An 18,693-nucleotide genomic window follows, 5' to 3' on the forward strand; every position below is an offset into this window, starting at 1 on the left:
TGGATCTTGTTCGCATCCCGAAGAAAGCCCATATCACCAGGTCCCGGACCTTGATGAAGAAGCAAAGAAGAGCGAAAACAAGTTGTTGCAGGAGCAATATAAGCAGCTAGCAAATGAAGTACAAGCTATGAAAGAAGATACCAGCTTGTATGGTCTCGACGCTAAGGAACTGAGTTTAGTTCCTGATCTGGTCCTACCTCCCAAGTTCAAAACTCCTGATTTCGAGAAATACGACGGTACCCAATGCCCTTCTGCCCATATCACAATGTTCTGCAGGAAAATGACTGGTTACGTAGGGGACGACCAGCTGTTGATCCACTGTTTCCAGGAAAGCTTAGTAGGCTCAGCATTGCGATGGTATAATCAACTAAGGAGAGTTGATGTCAGGACATGGAAAGACCTGGCCAAATCTTTTCTCGACCAGTATAAACATGTGAAGGACGTCAGGCCTAACAGAATGGTGCTGCAAGCAATGGAGAAGAAGCATAGTGAAAGTTTCAGACAATATGCTCAGAGGTGGAGAGAGATAGCAGTACAAGTCCACCCACCGTTGGTAGAGGAAGAAACGAACCTACTTTTTGTTAATACCTTGAAGGCTCCATTTTTCTCACATTTTGTTGGTAATCCTTCTCGAAGTTTTGCTGATATAGTTACGGCGGGAGAAATGATTGAAATGGCGATCAAAAGCGGGAAGCTTGAGGGAGGAGATTCCAGCAAGAAACAACCGATGAGGAAGAAGGAAAACGAAGTCAACAAAATAAGGCAGTATGATTCCCATAATATCACAGTGTCCCGACCACAGGGAACGGTAGCATCACCCCAAATTGACAATAGGCAGGGGGCAAGAGATCCAAGGAGAGAGAGGCCTCAATTTGATCCGATTCCCATGACTTATAAGGAGTTATTCCACGAATTATATGATCGACATGTAGTCTCACCTTATCATGTGGACCCTATACAACCCCCGTATCCCAAGTGGTATGATGCTAGTGCTAAGTGCGAATACCATGCAGGGGTTTCCGGACATTCTATTGAAAATTGTCCCGCTTTCAAAAAGGTCGTCCAAGCTCTGAGAAGAAGAAACGTCATCAACTTTGGTGACGGTGAACAGCCAAACATAGCCCAGAATCCATTGCCAAACCATGCAGGAGCCGGGATTAATGCAGTCGCTGAAGAGAAAGGAAAAACGACTGTAAAAAATGTTAGGGAGGTGATGTCACCCATGTCTTGGGTGTGGCGCCAAATGGTCAAGGTAGGACTATTAAAGACTAATCTGCCACGTGAACGTTTCAATAACGAAGAGATGTGCCACTACCATAACTGCACAAAACACAGTATACAACAGTGTTCTGATTTCTTAGGGCTGGTACAAGAGATGATGGATAGTAAGGAAATCGAGTTCTTCAAAGAAGGGGCTGAGAAAGAAGAAGCGGAAGTTTACGCCTCTGAGGGATCATCCAAAGAGGTCTATAGTGCTAGTTGTCCCCTCGTCATTACTCCCAAGAATCGAGTGGCTGAGAAGGTAGCTCCAAAGGTGATTATTACACCTCCCTCTCCGTTCCTGTACAAAGACAATAAACAGGTACCCTGGAGATATACTTGTCGAATAGGAGAGGTGACAAAGCAACAGGAAGAGGTAGATGAAGTGGGACACATGACCAGGAGTGGTAGATGTTATCACAAAGAACCTGAGAAAAAGATTGCTGTCGAGAAAGGAAAAAGTATCGATGTGCAGATAAGAGAAGATGAACCCATCGTCAATGAGCCAGTAACGGAGAATGAAGCGATGGAATTTTTAAAATTTCTGAAACATAGTGAATACAGTATTGTTGAGCAATTGCACAAGCTGCCTGCCCGTATTTCTGTCCTATCACTTCTTCTGAGTTCAGAGGCTCATCGCAACGCCCTGTTAAAAGTTTTAAACCAAACATTTGTCCCGAAGGAGATACCCACAGAAAAGCTGGACCGACTAGTTGCCAACATCCAGGCCGATAATTTTTTATCTTTTTCTGAGGACGAGGTCCCCTCTGGGATGATTGGCAATCATAAGGCCCTACACATCACAGTTAGGTGCAAAGGGCATGTTCTATCCAGAGTACTGATAGATAACGGTTCGGCGTTAAATGTGATGCCCTTGGTGACCTTGAAAAAATTGCCAGTGGACAGCACCCTGATGAGAAGCTGTCAAAGTGTGGTTCGAGCTTTTGATGGAACGAAGAGAGAAGTTCTAGGCAAGATTGATATCCCTTTGACTATTGGCCCGGCGATATACGAAGTAGAGTTTCTTGTGATGGACATCATGCCTACATACAACTGTTTATTGGGAAGGCCCTGGATTCATCAGGCCGGTGCGGTTCCGTCAACGTTGCACCAAAAGATAAAATTTGCAATGGATGGGAGGCTTATATGCATTCATGCTGAGGAAGACATTATTGCTTCGGTTTCTACTACTGCTCCATACGTTGAAGTGGAAGAGCAAGCTGTTGAATGTTCTTTCAGATCGTTGGAATACGTCAATGCCATGTTTGTGGCAGAAGGAAAGAAGATCCCGAAGCCTAGATTGTCAAACTGCACCAAAATGGGGCTTAAGCTGACTCTTGGAAGAGGAGCAAAAACTGGCAAAGGGCTTGGACGTCGGTTGCAAGGACTGGTGAGCCCAATCTACCCTGTGACTAAAAGAGACAGGTTCGGTTTAGGGTATCAGCCAACTTTAAAAGAAAAAATGAGAAGCATCAAGAAGATTCAGGAATTGAGAAAGGCGAGATTGACTGGTGAGGACCCAAGTTGGGAACCCATGACATTCCCGCCATTGAGCAGCATTTTCGTATCAGGAGGATATATGTTTCAAGGGACTTTGGAAAGCAGTAAAGGGATAGTTGAGAATGCCTTGGAGGATTTGGGCATTAATGTCATAACCGATGAGGAGTTCAAAGAAATGAGAGCTATGGGCATCTACCCTGCGCCACTGGGCTTTGTGTTGAACAACTGGACTGCGGAGGAATTGCCTGTAGTTTACAAATCTTTTGCAGAGTAATACACTAGAACTCTTCCCTATTGTTCATACCCTGGGACAGTAGGTGATTTGATGTAAAGGGTTAAGTTGTGTGTTTTTACTTGCTTTCAATAAAAGATGTGTTTTGTTAATTCCCGAATGGCAAACACTTCCTCATGCATTTTGTTTGAATATACGCATATATTATTTCTTTCTATTTGTTTATATGGGAAAAGATTCTCCCATATGTATATATGTATAGGTATATATCTTCTTTTTCGTTATCCTTTCAGGAACTCAGATATCAATAATACGAATGCTAATGACTCTGACCCGGAGATTGATTTCGAGATGCCCATATGTCAAGGGGAAATCGAAGGTTGTGATGAGGATGAGGGATGTGAACCACCCTCAGAATTACTAAAGATGGTGGAACAGGAAGATGAGCAGATCCTGCCTCACGAAGAGCTTACAGAGATCTTGAACCTGGGTACAGATGAGGATAGAAAGGAAATAAAGATTGGTACCACCCTGTCTACTGAAGGGAGGCAAAGCTTGATAGAATTACTTCAAGAGTTCAAGGATGTATTTGCTTGGTCATACGAGGACATGCCAGGGCTGGATACAGAATTGGTTGTCCATAAGTTACCAATAAAGCCTGATTGTAAGCCCGTACAACAGAAACTGAGAAGAATGAGACCCGAGATGCTGCTCAAGATTAAAGAAGAAGTGAAGAAACAATTTGATGCTGGGTTTCTCACAGTGGCCAAATATCCTGAGTGGGTAGCAAATATTGTCCCAGTACCAAAGAAGGATGGGAAAGTACGAATGTGTGTCGACTATAGAGATCTGAATAGAGCTAGTCCAAAGGATAATTTTCCTTTGCCACATATAGACACGTTAGTGGACAATACTGCTGGAAATTCCTTATTCTCATTTATGGATGGTTTCTCCGGCTATAATCAAATTAAAATGTACCCTGAAGACATGGAGAAAACAACGTTTATCACTATGTGGGGGACGTTTTGCTATAAAGTCATGCCATTTGGATTAAAGAATGCAGGGGCGACCTATCAGAGGGCCATGGTGACGTTGTTTCATGACATGATGCATAAAGAAATTGAAGTCTATGTCGATGATATGATTGTCAAAGCCAAGACGGAGGAGGAACATGTCGAGAATTTGAGGAAGCTCTTTCAAAGATTAAAGAAGTGCCAACTAAAACTTAACCCAAATAAGTGTACTTTTGGGGTGACATCGGGAAAACTGTTGGGATTCGTAGTGAGTCGAAAGGGAATCGAAATAGATCCCGATAAAGTAAAAGCCATTCAAGATTTGCCAGCCCCAAGAACACAGAAAGAGGTTCGAGGATTTTTGGGGAGATTAAATTACATCGCGCGGTTTATCTCGCAGCTGACCGAAAGATGTGATCCCATATTCCGCCTTCTTCGTAAGAATGATTCAGGAGAATGGAGTGAAGATTGCCGAGAGGCTTTTGAGGCAGTAAAGAGATATCTTTCGAATACTCCGATCCTAGCGCCACCTATCCCAGGAAAGCCTTTAATTCTTTACTTGTCCGTTTATGACAATTCAATGGGATGTGTGTTGGGGCAACATGATCAAACTGAGAAGAGGGAGAGGGCTATCTACTATCTCAGTAAGAAGTTCACTGAGTGTGAGGCCAGATACTCACCAATTGAAAAATTGTGTTGCGCTTTAGTGTGGGCTACCAGAAGACTTAGACAGTATATGTTGTATCATACTACCTGGCTCATATCTAAGCTGGACCCTTTAAAGTATCTGATGGGGGTACCTGCATTGTCTGGAAGGTTAGCCCGTTGGCAAATCCTGTTGTCCGAATTTGATATCCAGTATGTAAGCCAGAAAGCAGTTAAAGGGAGCGCCATAGCAGAATTCATTGCGAGTAGGGCTTCAGAAGAATATGAACAGTTGAATTTCGATTTCCCGGATGAGGATTTAATGGCTATCTCGGAGGAAGAAACAATTGCTCTTGCCGGTAAATACTGGAAGATGAACTTTGATGGTGCTTCAAACGCCTTGGGGCATGGGATTGGGGCAATCTTGGTCTCACCAAGTGAAGAGCATTATCCTTTTACCAGTCGGCTCAATTTTGATTGTACAAACAATATGGCTGAATATGAGGCTTGTGTTATGGGTCTTAGAGCAGCTATTGAACTCAAAGCAAAAATGTTGAAGGTATATGGGGATTCAGCTTTGGTAATTTACCAACTCAGAGGTGAATGGGAAACCAAAGATCCCAAACTTGTGGAATATCGTAAATTAGTTCTGGGACTTATTGAAGAATTTGAAGAAGTGACTTTCAATTACCTCCCCAGAGAAGAAAATCAAATGGCAGATGCCTTGGCTACTTTGGCAGCGGCCTTTAAGATGAACGAGCATTCAAATATGATGCCTATTGAGATGAAGGCTTATGAATATCCAGCCCACTGCTTTGACATTGAAGAAGAAGATGATGAAGGGCCTTGGTACTATGATATCCTCCAGTATATAAGATATCAAAGTTACCCCGAACAGGCAACTGAGAATGACAAAAGGACCATTAGAAGAATGGCAGCAGGGTATGTGCTTAATGGTGAGATCTTATATAAGAAAAGCATGGATCAGGTCTTATTAAGGTGTGTGGACAATAAAGAAGCGAAAATGATTCTTGAAGAAGTACATGAAGGAATATGTGGCACCCATGCTAATGGGCATGTAATGGCCAGACAGATTATGAGATTTGGGTATTATTGGTCAACTATGGAGACTGATTGCATCAATTATGCCCGAAAGTGTCACAAGTGTCAGATTTATGGGATAGAATGCACACCCCTCCTCATCCGTTGCATGTGATGACAGCTCCGTGGCCGTTTTCTATGTGGGGCATGGATGTTATTGGGCAAATTTTTCCAAAAGCGTCAAATGGTCATCGCTTCATTCTGGTAGCAATAGATTACTTCACCAAGTGGGTAGAAGCAGCTTCCTATGCAAGTGTTACCCAGTCAACGATATGTAGGTTCTTGAAGAAAGAAATCATCTGCCGATATGGCTTACCAGAGAGAATTATCTCTGACAATGCGTTGAACTTAAACAACAAGATGATGAAATCTGTATGTGAGCAATTCAAAATAAAGCATCATAATTCCACGGTTTATCGCCCAAAGATGAATGGGGCAGTGGAGGCGGCTAATAAGAACATTAAGAGGCTTATAGAGAAGATGACTGAAACTTATAAAGATTGGCATGAGAAGTTGCCATTTGCTCTGTTTGCCTATCGGACTTCTGTACGAACGTCTACTGGGGCAACTCCGTTTTCTCTAGTTTATGGGATGGAAGCTGTCCTCCCTATTGAAGTGGAAATTCCCTCGCTCCGGGTTTTATCAGAGGTGAAGCTAAATGAGGCAGAATGGGTACAGGCCAGATATGACCAATTGAATCTGATTGAAGAAAAGAGATTGAAGGCTATTTGTCACGGTCAGATATACCAGAAGCGGATGATACGAGCACATGATAAGAAGGTTCGCCCTCGAGAAATCCACGAAGGAGATTTGGCTCTCAGGAGGATATTGCCCATTCAAAAAGATTTCTGAGGGAAATGGATGCCCAAGTGGGAAGGACCCTATGTTGTCAAGAAAGTTTTTTCTGGGGGAGCCCTGGTCTTAACTGAGATGGATGGGTCTGAATTACCTCATCCAGTGAATTCTGACGCAGTTAAGAAGTATTTTGCTTGAAGAAAAAAGAAGAAGAAAAAATGAGTGAAAATGAAAAAAGAAAAAATAAAAAAAATAATAAAAAATGAAAAAATGGAAAAAAGGAAGGGTTCAAGATGAAAACTCGAAAAGGGCGTCTTGAAACCAAAGGAGGTCTCGAGTCGAAAACCCGCAAAGGGCGACTTGAGTTTTAAATTCAGAGTTCGTGCATGGTGGATAATCTGAATTGTTTTTGGAAGTAGGAAGAGCTCCTGACATGGGTAACGACAATGGCCATTGGGGTTGAGACCAAAGATCAATGAGTCTCGATGAGGACAACCAGAGGAGGAATTGAATGCACGTGAGATTCAATATTGGTTTATGGCATCCAATAATGGGAGATTTTGGGGCTCAGAAAGAGTTTCGCACTCTTAGGTGTCATCACCATTTTGGAGGTCCTTTTGACAGAAGCTACACTCGAGTCATTCTGACGGCGTGCCAGTTCAAAAGCATTTGTGTTATTGATATTTGAAGACACCTATCCTTTTGTTCTTTTCCGATTAAAAGTTTGTCATGTAGTTGCCTAAAAATTCTTCGCCATTTATATAAATAAAGAGATATTTTCCCTTCTTAATTTCCCTTTTACAAGCATCTAATCTTGAGAAAGTTAAAACGCATAGCTTAACTGGTGGTACATGAGATCATTTTGTATTATTATGCAAAAGGTTCTGGAAATGCATGTATTCTGAAGCTAGCAATGGTTTTACCCATAAGCTTGTATGGTTGGGAAAAGCTAAAACTTTGGAATTCATAGAAAATCACAGCCATTAATAGATGACCCAAGGATGTTGTCATTTATCAAGAAGATTGGTCAGGGGTACTGGCAGGCCTCAAGAAAGAAAGAAGTCAAAGTCTTGTCAAGCCAAAAGTTATAGTATTGAGAGCATCAACTGGGGTGAACTGGTGAAATGCTCTATGCCCAAAGCGAAACCGAGTTCCACTGAAATCAAAGGGGATAGTATTCTTTCGAAGAAGAAAGTGGATTAAATTGCATACATCGTAGGCATGAATAGGATCATGACATTGCATGATTATTTTAAATGTTTGCAGATTTCCCAACGATAATCGAAGATTGATCGAGTCTTATACTCTCTGAAGAAATAGGGAGCAGACGCGATTGTTGAAGATTGTTCGAGTCTTATACTCTCTGAAAAAAATAGGGAGCAGACACGATTGTTGAAAATTGTTCGAGTCTTATACTCTCTGCAGAAATATGGAGCAGACACGATGGATGAAGATTGATCGAGTCTTATACTCTCTGAAGAAATAGGGAGCAGACGCGATTGTTGAAGATTGTTCGAGTCTTATACTCTCTGAAAAAAATAGGGAGCAGACACGATTGTTGAAAATTGTTCGAGTCTTATACTCTCTGCAGAAATATGGAGCAGACACGATGGATGAAGATTGTTCGAGTCTTGTACTCTCTGAAGAAATAGGGAGCAGACGCGATTGTTGAAGATTGTTCGAGTCTTATACTCTCTGCAAAATAGGGAGCAGACACGATTGATGAAGATTGTTCGAGTCTTATACTCTCTGCGGAAATAGGGAGCAGACACGATTGATGAAGATTGTTCAAGTCTTATACTCTCTGAAAGAATGGGGAGCAGACACGATTGATGAAGATTGTTTGGGTCTTATACTCTCTGAAGAAATAGGGAGCAGACAAGATTTGTTGAAGATTGTTTGGGTCTTATACTCTCTGAGGAAATAGGGAGCAGACACGATTGATGAAGATTCTTCAAGTTCCTACTCCCTAAGAAAGAGGGAACGAACCCGTTGACAGAAGATTGTTCGAGTTCTATACTCCCCGAAGAAAGAGGGAGTGAACTCGTTCGCAGAAAATTGTTCGAGTTCTATACTCCCTAAAATGAGGGAGCGAGCTCGTTTTCCGAATATTTTTAAGTCCCACTATCCCGAAGTTGCGGAAACGGATTAATCTTTTGAATATTTCATGACCAGACAAATTTGTCCATCTATTGATCTTTGCTCTATTCTCGTTACACGACAATGAGCAAAGAGGGGCAGCTGTAGACGCTCAATTTGTCCGGGGTGTTATTCGTGTTTAATCGGGTTTTATTATTGTTTTTATTGCAATTTCGGTTATTAGCATAAATTTGGTATTATGTAGTTATATATATATATATACGGATAAGTAATTAAATAGTTAAATAATTGAATAATTAAATATAAAAATATGCCCTAAATATTGCCATTTTTGTTACAGGCCGAACCAAATAATTAAAATACAACAGGCTCAAGCCCAAAGTAGCAGCCCATTTGAGGATACCCTAGACCCGTTAGGGTTTCCTGTCACCATCTCCATGCGCAGCTGAGCCTCCACCGTTGGATCTGGCTTCATGATCCAACGACTCTCAATCCTCCCAGAAGCCTCCACCGTTAGATCGGAGGTGATCCAACGGCTCCTAACGCACTCGGAACTCCAAGACAGCACGAACCAACCGGGTACTACCCACGTGAAGTCTCTCGGGACTGTTCCCCATCGCCTGTGCCCAGGCTGCTCGCGCCCGTGACTTGCTCGCTCCAGAGCCCTGCAAACACACCAAACGAGAACAGAAACAGAAAAGAAGAAAACTGGAAAGAAATCTATAAACTAGAAATATAAAGGAAAGGAAGGGGGTAAGGGAGAGCCCTCGGTCATCGGCAAGGGAGAGGAACAAAAAAAAGGGAAACACCAATCCCTCAGTCATAAGAAAACAACAGAGAATACAACCCAAAAAGAACACAAAAAAAACGAAATACCCAGCAACCAGCAACCATAGAACACAAACCCAAGGCAAGACACTTACCCTTTCGATCCAGTAACTTTCGTCACTAGAAATCCACACCCCGTCTGCGATAAGGTAAAACCTTTTGCTTCCCGTTCATTTGGAGTCGTGCATGTCGGTTTTAGGTCTCGAGCTTTAGGGATTTGGAGGGTTCGGTGTAGATTTGGTCATATGTTGGCCGGGTAGTTGGATGGTGGCTCTCATCGGAGTCTTTTGGGGAAGAAAAAGGTCGCGATGGCCGTGGTTTTTGTAGGTTTACTAGAGGGTGAAGCCGGTTGGGTTTTCAAGTTTAGTTTGGGTTTAGGTTGCCGGTTTAGGTTGGTACTTGAAGGGGTTCTCGTCGGGGTCGTTTGGAGGTAGCAACCACGGCGGTTGCTACGGCAGATACCAGGGAGGTCTTGGGCTTCGTCGAGGGTTAGGAGAGAGTTTGAGGGAGAGAAGTTGAGAACGGCGGGGGGGGGGGGGATAAGTTTGCTAAAATGAAACTAAAGGGAAAATGAAAATTAGGTTAAAAATAAACCAAAGGCACCTAATATGTTCAGCTTCCAAAACGACGCCGTTTGAACCCGAGCCTAGGAGAGGTTTAACCACGTCGCGGTCCCTGCAGTTCTCAACTGTTTTGTTTTAATCCCCGCTTTGATGTTGTGGAAATCTTAAATTGGGCTCTCAATCTTTATGTTTGCTACATTTTAGTACGAACCATGTTGTTTAAAGTTTTTCACAGTTTTATGTATTTGACTCTTAAATTTCAGGACATTTATTTTAGTCCATCTCGTTTGTTAATTCATATCTTGTGTTATTTATGTTTCTGGCCTGTTGTTTCGAGTTCTTTTATTTTAGCCCTATGTTTTGTTGTGTTTAAATCTTTGTCGTCTTAAACATTCGACATCCACATTTTTGTATGTTGCATTTTAGTCCTGAGTGTGTTTTGTTCTATTTTGTTTTTAGTCCCTTGTAATGAGAATAGTTTCATTTCAGCTCTTAGTATTCAGTACGGTATAATGCTAGCATTTCTACCTTAATTTGTATTTTATTCATAAGTAGGATATTAAAGTTTAATTTAAATATAATTATTTTCTGAAATCTTATAATTTGTTATGCTATGTTTTCGTTGGTTGTGTTTAGGCCATCTTTGTTCATTAAGTATAGCTATGTATAGAGTGTATATATATATATATATATATATATATATATTTTAAATGTGTATGGGATCTTTATTGAGATATCACATTCCGAGCATGTTGTTAGCGTTCGTATATTTAGGTGTAGCTTTTATGCATGTTTAGCCTCATGTGCATGACCCGATCTAATCACATAATTGGAATTAAGGGTAATGCCCTTTTAATCTAAAATTATCAGAATGACTTTCCTTAACTTACAGGAAAGTTGTTTTGACGATTTTAAATTAAAATGGTATCCCGTCAGTAACGCCTAATTAAATTTGGATATATCATTGTAAAATTTGGGAGCGAAAGAAAAGGAAATATTCGACTATTTAAACTTTTCGAGAAAAGGTCGTTAGAACTGAACTAAAGATCTGGTCTCGATATTTTTAAATAATCGAATATTCTTTATCTTTCTAATGACTTGGTAATTTTAAATTAAATCTATTTTGTTGCTTTGAATGTTGCAAATTGGCATGTTTGTCGTTTAAAGGGATCATTAATCAAATCAAATTTGAACTTGTGAAATTCGTTGCAAAGAAATTAATTAATCGACTAGGTACCGATTTAGGGCGTTGTGGGGGTGCTAATCCTTCCCCACACGTAATCGACTCCCGAACTCAGATTTTGATAACGCAAACCTCTCCTTGTCGTTTTAATTAAAATTAATTTAAAATGACAAAATGTTTTTGGGTGCCCAATCACACCCTAATCAAAGATTGGTGGCGACTCCTCGAACCTTATATTTTTATCGTAAAGGAATTTCTAATTTTTCGAAACGAGAGGTTTTCTAAAATCGCACTGTTTTTAATTAAAAATCCAATTGAAAAGATAATAATTAAAAATGACGCGGTTTCAAAAATCTCGCCCCCCCGCTCCGCGTAAAAATCGTTTCGACATGTACTTCACTCTATAATTTTATATTAATATTAATATTATCGTGGCTGGTTTGGTACGAAAGATTGATGTAGCAAGTCTAACGGTATAGAGTCAACTACGAGGCAATCACATGTAAATTAAATATTTTATACACTTCACCCTTATTTATTCTCTGCTTAGCTTGCAACCAATTGAATATACCCCTTTTTTTATTTACATTTTACAATTCTTTAAATAACTTTTTACAATTTTAAATTACTTTATCAAAGATTATAAGGTAAAAACAAAATCTATATAAAGGAGGATAAGAAGGTGGCTAAGAGCATAACAAAACTAAACCCAGTTTCGTAGTAAACATGGGGTCTTCCATGGCCTCCCTCTTTCTCACTCTTCTAATCTTAGCTGTGTCTCTCAGTTTGCCTTTTGAAACCTCCGCGGATTACACTTATTCCTCTCCTCCGCCGCTTTCTAAGAAGTACCCACCACCACCCTACCACTACAAATCACCACCACCTCCTCCTCCGGTATACTCTCCTCCCCTACCACACAAGAAACCTTACAAATACAAGTCTCCTCCCCCACCAACCCCTGTTTATAAGTATAAGTCTCCACCACCACCACCAGTGCATTATCCTCCTCCACCTTACAAGTACAAGTCTCCTCCTCCTCCTCCCCCGATTTATAAGTACAAGTCTCCCCCACCTCCACCCAAGCACCCATACAAATACAAGTCTCCTCCACCACCTCCAACTTCAGTTTACAAATATAAGTCGCCACCACCACCATCACCACCCAAGCATCCTTACAAGTACAAATCTCCACCACCACCACCTCCGGTTTACAAGTATAAGTCTCCACCACCTCCAGTGCACTATCCTCCACCACCTTATAAGTACAAGTCCCCACCACCACCACCGCCATCACCACCAAAACATCCTTACAAGTACAAGTCTCCACCACCACTATCACCACCCAAACATGCTTACAAGTACAAGTCTCCACCCCCGCCACCTCCAGTTTACAAGTACAAGTCTCCACCACCTCCGGTGCACTATCCTCCACCCCCTTACAAGTACAAGTCCCCACCACCTCCACCACCATCACCACCCAAACATCCTTACAAATACAAGTCACCACCACCTCCTCCATCCCCACCCAAGCATCCTTACAAGTACAAGTCTCCACCACCACCAGTGCACTCTCCTCCACCACCTTATAAGTACAAGTCTCCTCATCCTCCTCCCAAGGAGTCATACAAGTACAAGTCTCCTCCCCCACCGTCACCCCATTATGTCTACTCTTCACCCCCTCCTCCTCACCACTACTAATCTACGGCTTTGACAGTACTCCAAAGGTAATATAAACTTCGTCAAGGTGCATTATTTCACATTGTTTTTTATCTTTAAACAGTTAAAGAATAAAAACCAATTGCTTTGTTTTGCAGGAGAAGAGTGATTCAAATAAAGCAACAAAAGATGGTTTGAAAATAAATATAAAGAGCCATAAAGAAGAAAATTAGGAGCCAAGCCTAGTCTCCGCGTTTGAAGTGAATAATGTAGACGTATTTATATTTGGCAATGTATTATTCAGTTGGTCCACTTGTTTTTACTCCTGTCTTTCTGCTTAATAATAAAAATGAATCCTTGTATAAATTGTGTATGTCTTCCGATTATTTTACTACTGGAACTTTCATTTTCTAGGTTCTTTTAACTTATATCAAAATAGGGTAAAATACACAAATGGTCTCCGACTATATGATATTATTTTGTCGAGTTCTCCAACTATTAAAATTATAAAATGGTCATCTAACTATAGGACGTTGCTTTGTTGTGTCCTTCAACTAGTAAAAGTATAATAGTAAAAGTATAATATGGTCACTCGACTATCCATATGTTCAAAACTTTTTTTGGTAAAAAAAATGACGCCAGTCTGAGTTAGATGTTAACCTAACGACTAAGATATGTTAATATCTTATCATAGAATCTCAAACAACTATCATATCTCAGTCAACATGTTGACGTTCAGCATAGACGACCGTCAATTTTTCTCCAAAAAAAGGACGAGTTTGAAACATACGAATAGTTAGGTGACCATTTTGTAACTTTTAATAGTCGAGGGACTCAACAAAAAAAATCATAGAGTTGGGGGACTCAACAAAATAACACCCAATAATCAGGAGACCATTTGTGTACTTTACCCATCAAAATATTTATTATCTTTATTTACACGTGGATTACCATGATAATAAATTTATAAATCATGTTAACAATCTCAAGGTAAAATAACGGTCAAACAAAAAAATCAAAAGATCTACATGATGTAATTTATTATTTTTAAAAGTTCAATTAAATGTAAAAAATGATTAATTAATTTTTTTTCAAAAAATTCTAAAACTTTTTTTAATACAATTTAATTTAAACAAAATATGAATATGCAAATACATCGTTTTATATTATTGTGTTAATATGTTTATATCATAACAACAAATATGGGTGATAATAATAAGATATTATTTCTGTCTTACTAAATTTATTCCTTATCAATATTTTTAAAAGTAAAAATTATTAAACTTTGATTATTATTATTTTAAACATTTAAAAAATAAATTCTATCTATATATTTCAAAATTAATTGATTGAAGGTTTTTTAAAAATATTTTTTTATATTTTTAACAATATAAATTTTAAATAATAATAAGTCAAAGTTAAATATTGACCAAATAAATCAATAAGGGATAACTTGAGTGGGACGGATGGAATATATTATAATCTTAAGAAGAGACAAAAGTTAAAGCGAATTTCAATCTAAAATATCACATTTTATCTAAAAATTTATATAATTTTTTTAATTTTTTGTTACAATCGAAAAAATTATATTATAAGTTTTGAGTCTACAACCGATAAAATTATATAAATTTATAATATTTTCGATTGCAAATGATTTATATCATTTTTTAACCTTATATTAATAAGTTGTATTTTAAATTCTCTCCCAAAAATTAGGAGATTTCTAAGGAAAGGTAGCCTAATATAAGACTAAGAAAATGCGCTATAAGAAAAGTTAATATTTTTTAACATTTCCGGTAAAACACTACCTAAAATGTTATTTTTTTTTACCAAAAATATTAATATCGTACGCTACCTAAAATATTATTTTTCTACAAAAAATGTTAATATCAAGAATATTCATTTTAGATGGTGAAATTAATTCCCGTAAAAAAAATAATATTTTAAATAACACTCTACCAAAATATTAAAATATATTAATATTTTCAGTATCGCATTAACCTTATATTATACTATCTACAACAGCTGTCAAAAAAATGATAATCTACGAACTTTGAATTTTCGCACTTCTAGCTGATCATGGATTTCGTCATGGGTGTTCCTATCAATCAATTAGCAACCAACTTTAATTGTATTTTTTCTCCCACACTTTATTTATAATACTTATTTGATACATTATCGGTAGTAATATTTTTTTATATAATTTTAATTATTATTAGATTTATTTAATTATTTTTTGAAACTATTTAAATATTACTTAAATATACATTAAACATATATTTTAAAACTAAAATCATTTATAGAGAAAATAATTTCACCATTAATATTTCATATACATTGATTCATTTATTGTTTTGGACAACTTATTCCCTACTTCTATAAACAATTAGGGTAAACTACACGGGTGACCACTAAATTATTTTCAAATTTCATTTTGACCATCAACTTTTTAATTTAATTAATCAGACCACCTAACTATTTAAATACTTCAATCAAGCTACCTACCGTTAACGTTTAATGGTATAGGTGATGTGGTAGTTAAATCATTTTGATATATTTACACAATTAGTCCTTATTACTTATATATTCTTTTAATTTGATTTTAATTTTAATAAATTAAAATAAATTTAATCATCGAATCAAGTGGTACCACGTGTCATTAGTGACAAGTGTCATGACACGTTCCATCATTCGATATCCTCTGATTGGAAGAAAACAAATCAACAAAAAAAGGGGCAAAGGGGATTCAAACTTGGGTCCTCCTAGGTGATGGAGCAAACACCAAACTATTAACCCAAAATTATCATTTGACACAATTAAGACAACAAATACTATATATCTTGTATCTTAATATATAGACACTTTACCTAAATTTATAATATGTTCTAAACTTTTAAAAATATATTTTATTTTTTTCTTAACTTATTAAATATATTTTATCTTTTTTCTTAACTTTTGAAAATATATTTTACTTTTTTCTTCTCTTAAAATATATTTTATTCTTATCTTAATTTTTAAATATATATATTTTAAATATCTTAATTTAAAATATATTAATCTTATTTTAATATAAAAATATTTGATTATTATTTTTACTTAAAAATATATTTCATTCTTATTTTAAATTAGAAATATATTTTATTATTATCTTAACTTTTAAAAAATATATTTTTAAATATATTAATTTCAAAATATATTTTAACTTAAGAATAAAATATATTTTAAGTTTCAATATTTTGAAAACATTTTTTTAAGATTAAGATAAGAATAAAATATACTTTTAAGTGAAGATAGGATTAAAACATATATTTTTATATTAAAATTAGAATAAAATAGATTTATAAGTTAAGATAAAATAAAAATTAAGAATATATCTTAAGGTTCCAGCATATCTACCGAGAATATAATTTTTGTGCAGACGGCCTCTCCAAGATGGGGTGTACTCTGGACGATGACGTCGTGATCTTTTGCTCACCACCGGCCGAAATCTCTCCTTTGTTGGAAGCGGATAGTAGAGGAATCTCTTTTCCAAGAGGTTTTTCCTTACATTAATTTTTTAGTTTTCCCGTGTGTAACCAAAAAAGATACAAGATATATACTATTTGTTGTGTCAATTGTTTCAAATAATAACCTTGGCTCAATGGTTTGTTGCTTGCTCCATTACTCAGGAGGTCCAGGTTTGAATCCTCTATGTTACCCTCTAATTTGAGGAAAATAAATCTATTTATTAAAATAAATCAAAATAAATTTATTCCTTCAATCGAATGATGACATGTGCCATGACACATGGCACCACCTGATTCGAGGGTTAAATTTATTTTAATTTATTAAAATTAGGACCAAATTAAAAGAATATACAAGCAACATGGACCATTTGTGAATTATACCAAAAAATAGCTAGTAGTAAATATATTTAAATTAATTTTCAATTTAGTTAGGTGTCTCTTTGATAATTGGGTTAGGAGTAACAGTAATTATCACTTTTACGGGTGTAAAAAAATGATCTGACTTGAAAAGTTGATTGAAATCAATTCGAATTTAAACTATTTATTATTTGAGGTAATGATGTTCTAAAATTGATTAAGTCAAAATTTGTATTAACTCGATTCAAATTAAATCGGATTATTTTAGATTTGAAGTCGACTTAAATCTAAATTAAATATGATAATGTGATAATTAAATTTAATATGCATTCGACCTGATATGAATATAAACCCAAAATTAACCTACGTAGAAAAGTTTTAATTGTTGTTTTCAAAAAGAAATTCTAAAACTTTTTTAATATTTTTTTAAATATCGCATGATCTTTACCCTTGAGTTTTTTGGGGTTTGTAAATAATTTTTCTTTCTTCAAAAATACAATTTGATTTAAACAAAATATGAATATGCCAAATACATCAATTTATATTATGTTTATATCATAACAATAAGTATCAGTGATAGTGATAAGATACATTGTAATCTTAAGAAGAGAACTCGTGTTTAATTTCTTGGAAACAATATTATTAGGTAATAACGAGGTAAGGTAAGGGTAAAGATAACAATGGTCCCTTTCAAATGTGTACTACATTAGTAAAAAATAATAAAAATAATCAAATTTAATTTAGAGTGACTCTCTAAAAAATAAAAATATAGTAAATACAATTTCTTTTTTTATTCTATTTTTATATGTTATAATTTAATTAATCATTTTTTGCATAGATACTTACAAGAAACTTATATGAGTATGATAATTGATCTCATCCATAATCAGAGGCGGAATACAGTAAAGACTAGTGGTGGCCACGATCCTCTCAAAATTTGAATAATTATAATTTAGATTCTTAAAATTTTCAAAAAATTTAATTTATCCTCCACAAAATCTTTAGAAATTTAGATTAAGCTTTAAAATATTTGAATATTCTTAATTAAACCCTCCCATAATTTTTAAAAATTCTCATTAAGTCTCTCAAATTTTCAAATTTTTTTAATTAGACCCCAATTTGTTTTTGCAAAAAATGTAAACCAAACTCTTCAATTTTTTTGAAATTTTAATTTAAACCTCTAAACTTTTTAAAAATTTAAATTAACCCCCAAACTCTACCACCAAGTTCCACCATGGTTCATAATTATACTATACTTTACCTTTGTTGTTGAAAAAACTCAATCATAAATTTTAAAAATGAACTAGAAAATAAATATATATTTTCTATAAAAAAATACGTCAATGTCATAAAATTAAACGAGTCCCAAAGTTTCTTTGCATGGATTGGCGTGGCGTTTTCATTTTCATGCAGTTGGAGGGGAAAAAACATTCCACAATAGAGTTGGACTTTTTCTCTCACGCTAGCACGTCCTTGTTGACTTGGGGCAAATTGGCTCATTATCTTTTAGGATAAACTACACGTTAGTATCTCAATTATTAAATTTTATTTCGTTTTAGTCATTCAGATTTTTGTTTCAAATTATATCTAACATTATTTTTTAATTTTATTTTGATCATTCACTTTAAAAAAAATTAAAGATGATATCTATGTGTCACGGTAAGATACTAACACATCATCATTAATTTTTTAAAGAAAAATACCATAACAACAGTTCTGTTAATTTTCATACAATAGGAACTGCAACAATTTTAATTCTCCTTCGAAATTTTCATGTAGTAGGAATCGAATCGTGAAAAAAAGAAACTTTAGCCAACTTATTAATTATGATCCTCCCATCATTGATTTTGATTAAACCTAAAGTTTAAGGAAAGACAACCACAAACTTCAAATATAAATTTTAAGTTAAACATAAAATATCAATAATGAACGAGTTAATTGTATCATATGTCCT

General features: G+C 36.3%; 2 protein-coding genes across 5 annotated transcripts; both read left to right on the forward strand.

The window, feature by feature from the left end:
• Window positions 1-112: 112 nt before the first annotated feature.
• LOC120207406 lies at window positions 113-6,744 on the forward strand (the record flags this gene model as incomplete). The annotated part of the gene is given in 4 exon segments (XM_039206868.1): window positions 113-694; window positions 1,796-2,467; window positions 3,386-5,825; window positions 5,828-6,744. Coding segments are annotated over 4 exon segments (4,611 nt in total), but the record flags the coding sequence as incomplete, so codon positions are not given.
• Window positions 6,745-11,921: 5,177 nt separating this feature from the next.
• LOC120206704 (extensin-1-like) lies at window positions 11,922-13,235 on the forward strand. 4 transcript variants are annotated; one of them, XM_039206303.1, is made up of 4 exons: window positions 11,922-12,053; window positions 12,132-12,767; window positions 12,811-12,944; window positions 13,035-13,097. In XM_039206303.1, exons 1-3 carry the CDS (start codon window positions 11,947-11,949, stop codon window positions 12,929-12,931), a joined length of 864 nt encoding a protein of 287 aa, XP_039062234.1. In that variant the 5' UTR covers window positions 11,922-11,946; the 3' UTR covers window positions 12,932-12,944; window positions 13,035-13,097. The 4 variants fall into 4 exon arrangements, with proteins under 4 accessions (XP_039062234.1, XP_039062240.1, XP_039062228.1 ...); XM_039206309.1 differs by having other exon boundaries at window positions 12,132-12,440; window positions 12,622-12,944; XM_039206297.1 differs by having other exon boundaries at window positions 12,132-12,936; window positions 13,033-13,235.
• Window positions 13,236-18,693: the final 5,458 nt, after the last annotated feature.

This window comes from Hibiscus syriacus, unplaced genomic scaffold (genome assembly GCF_006381635.1).
Source record: "Hibiscus syriacus cultivar Baekdansim isolate YM2019G1 unplaced genomic scaffold, ASM638163v2 tig00000477_pilon, whole genome shotgun sequence".
Classification (NCBI taxonomy): domain Eukaryota; kingdom Viridiplantae; phylum Streptophyta; class Magnoliopsida; order Malvales; family Malvaceae; genus Hibiscus; species Hibiscus syriacus.

Bases quoted from the DNA above. Each gene is read 5' to 3' on its own strand.
- LOC120206704 (XM_039206297.1), top strand. From the start codon at position 11,947: ATGGGGTCTTCCATGGCCTCCCTCTTTCTCACTCTTCTAATCTTAGCT. The intron at 12,054-12,131 runs GCTTTCTAAGAA...CTCTCCTCCCCT, and splicing joins ACTTATTCCTCTCCTCCGCC to ACCACACAAGAAACCTTACA.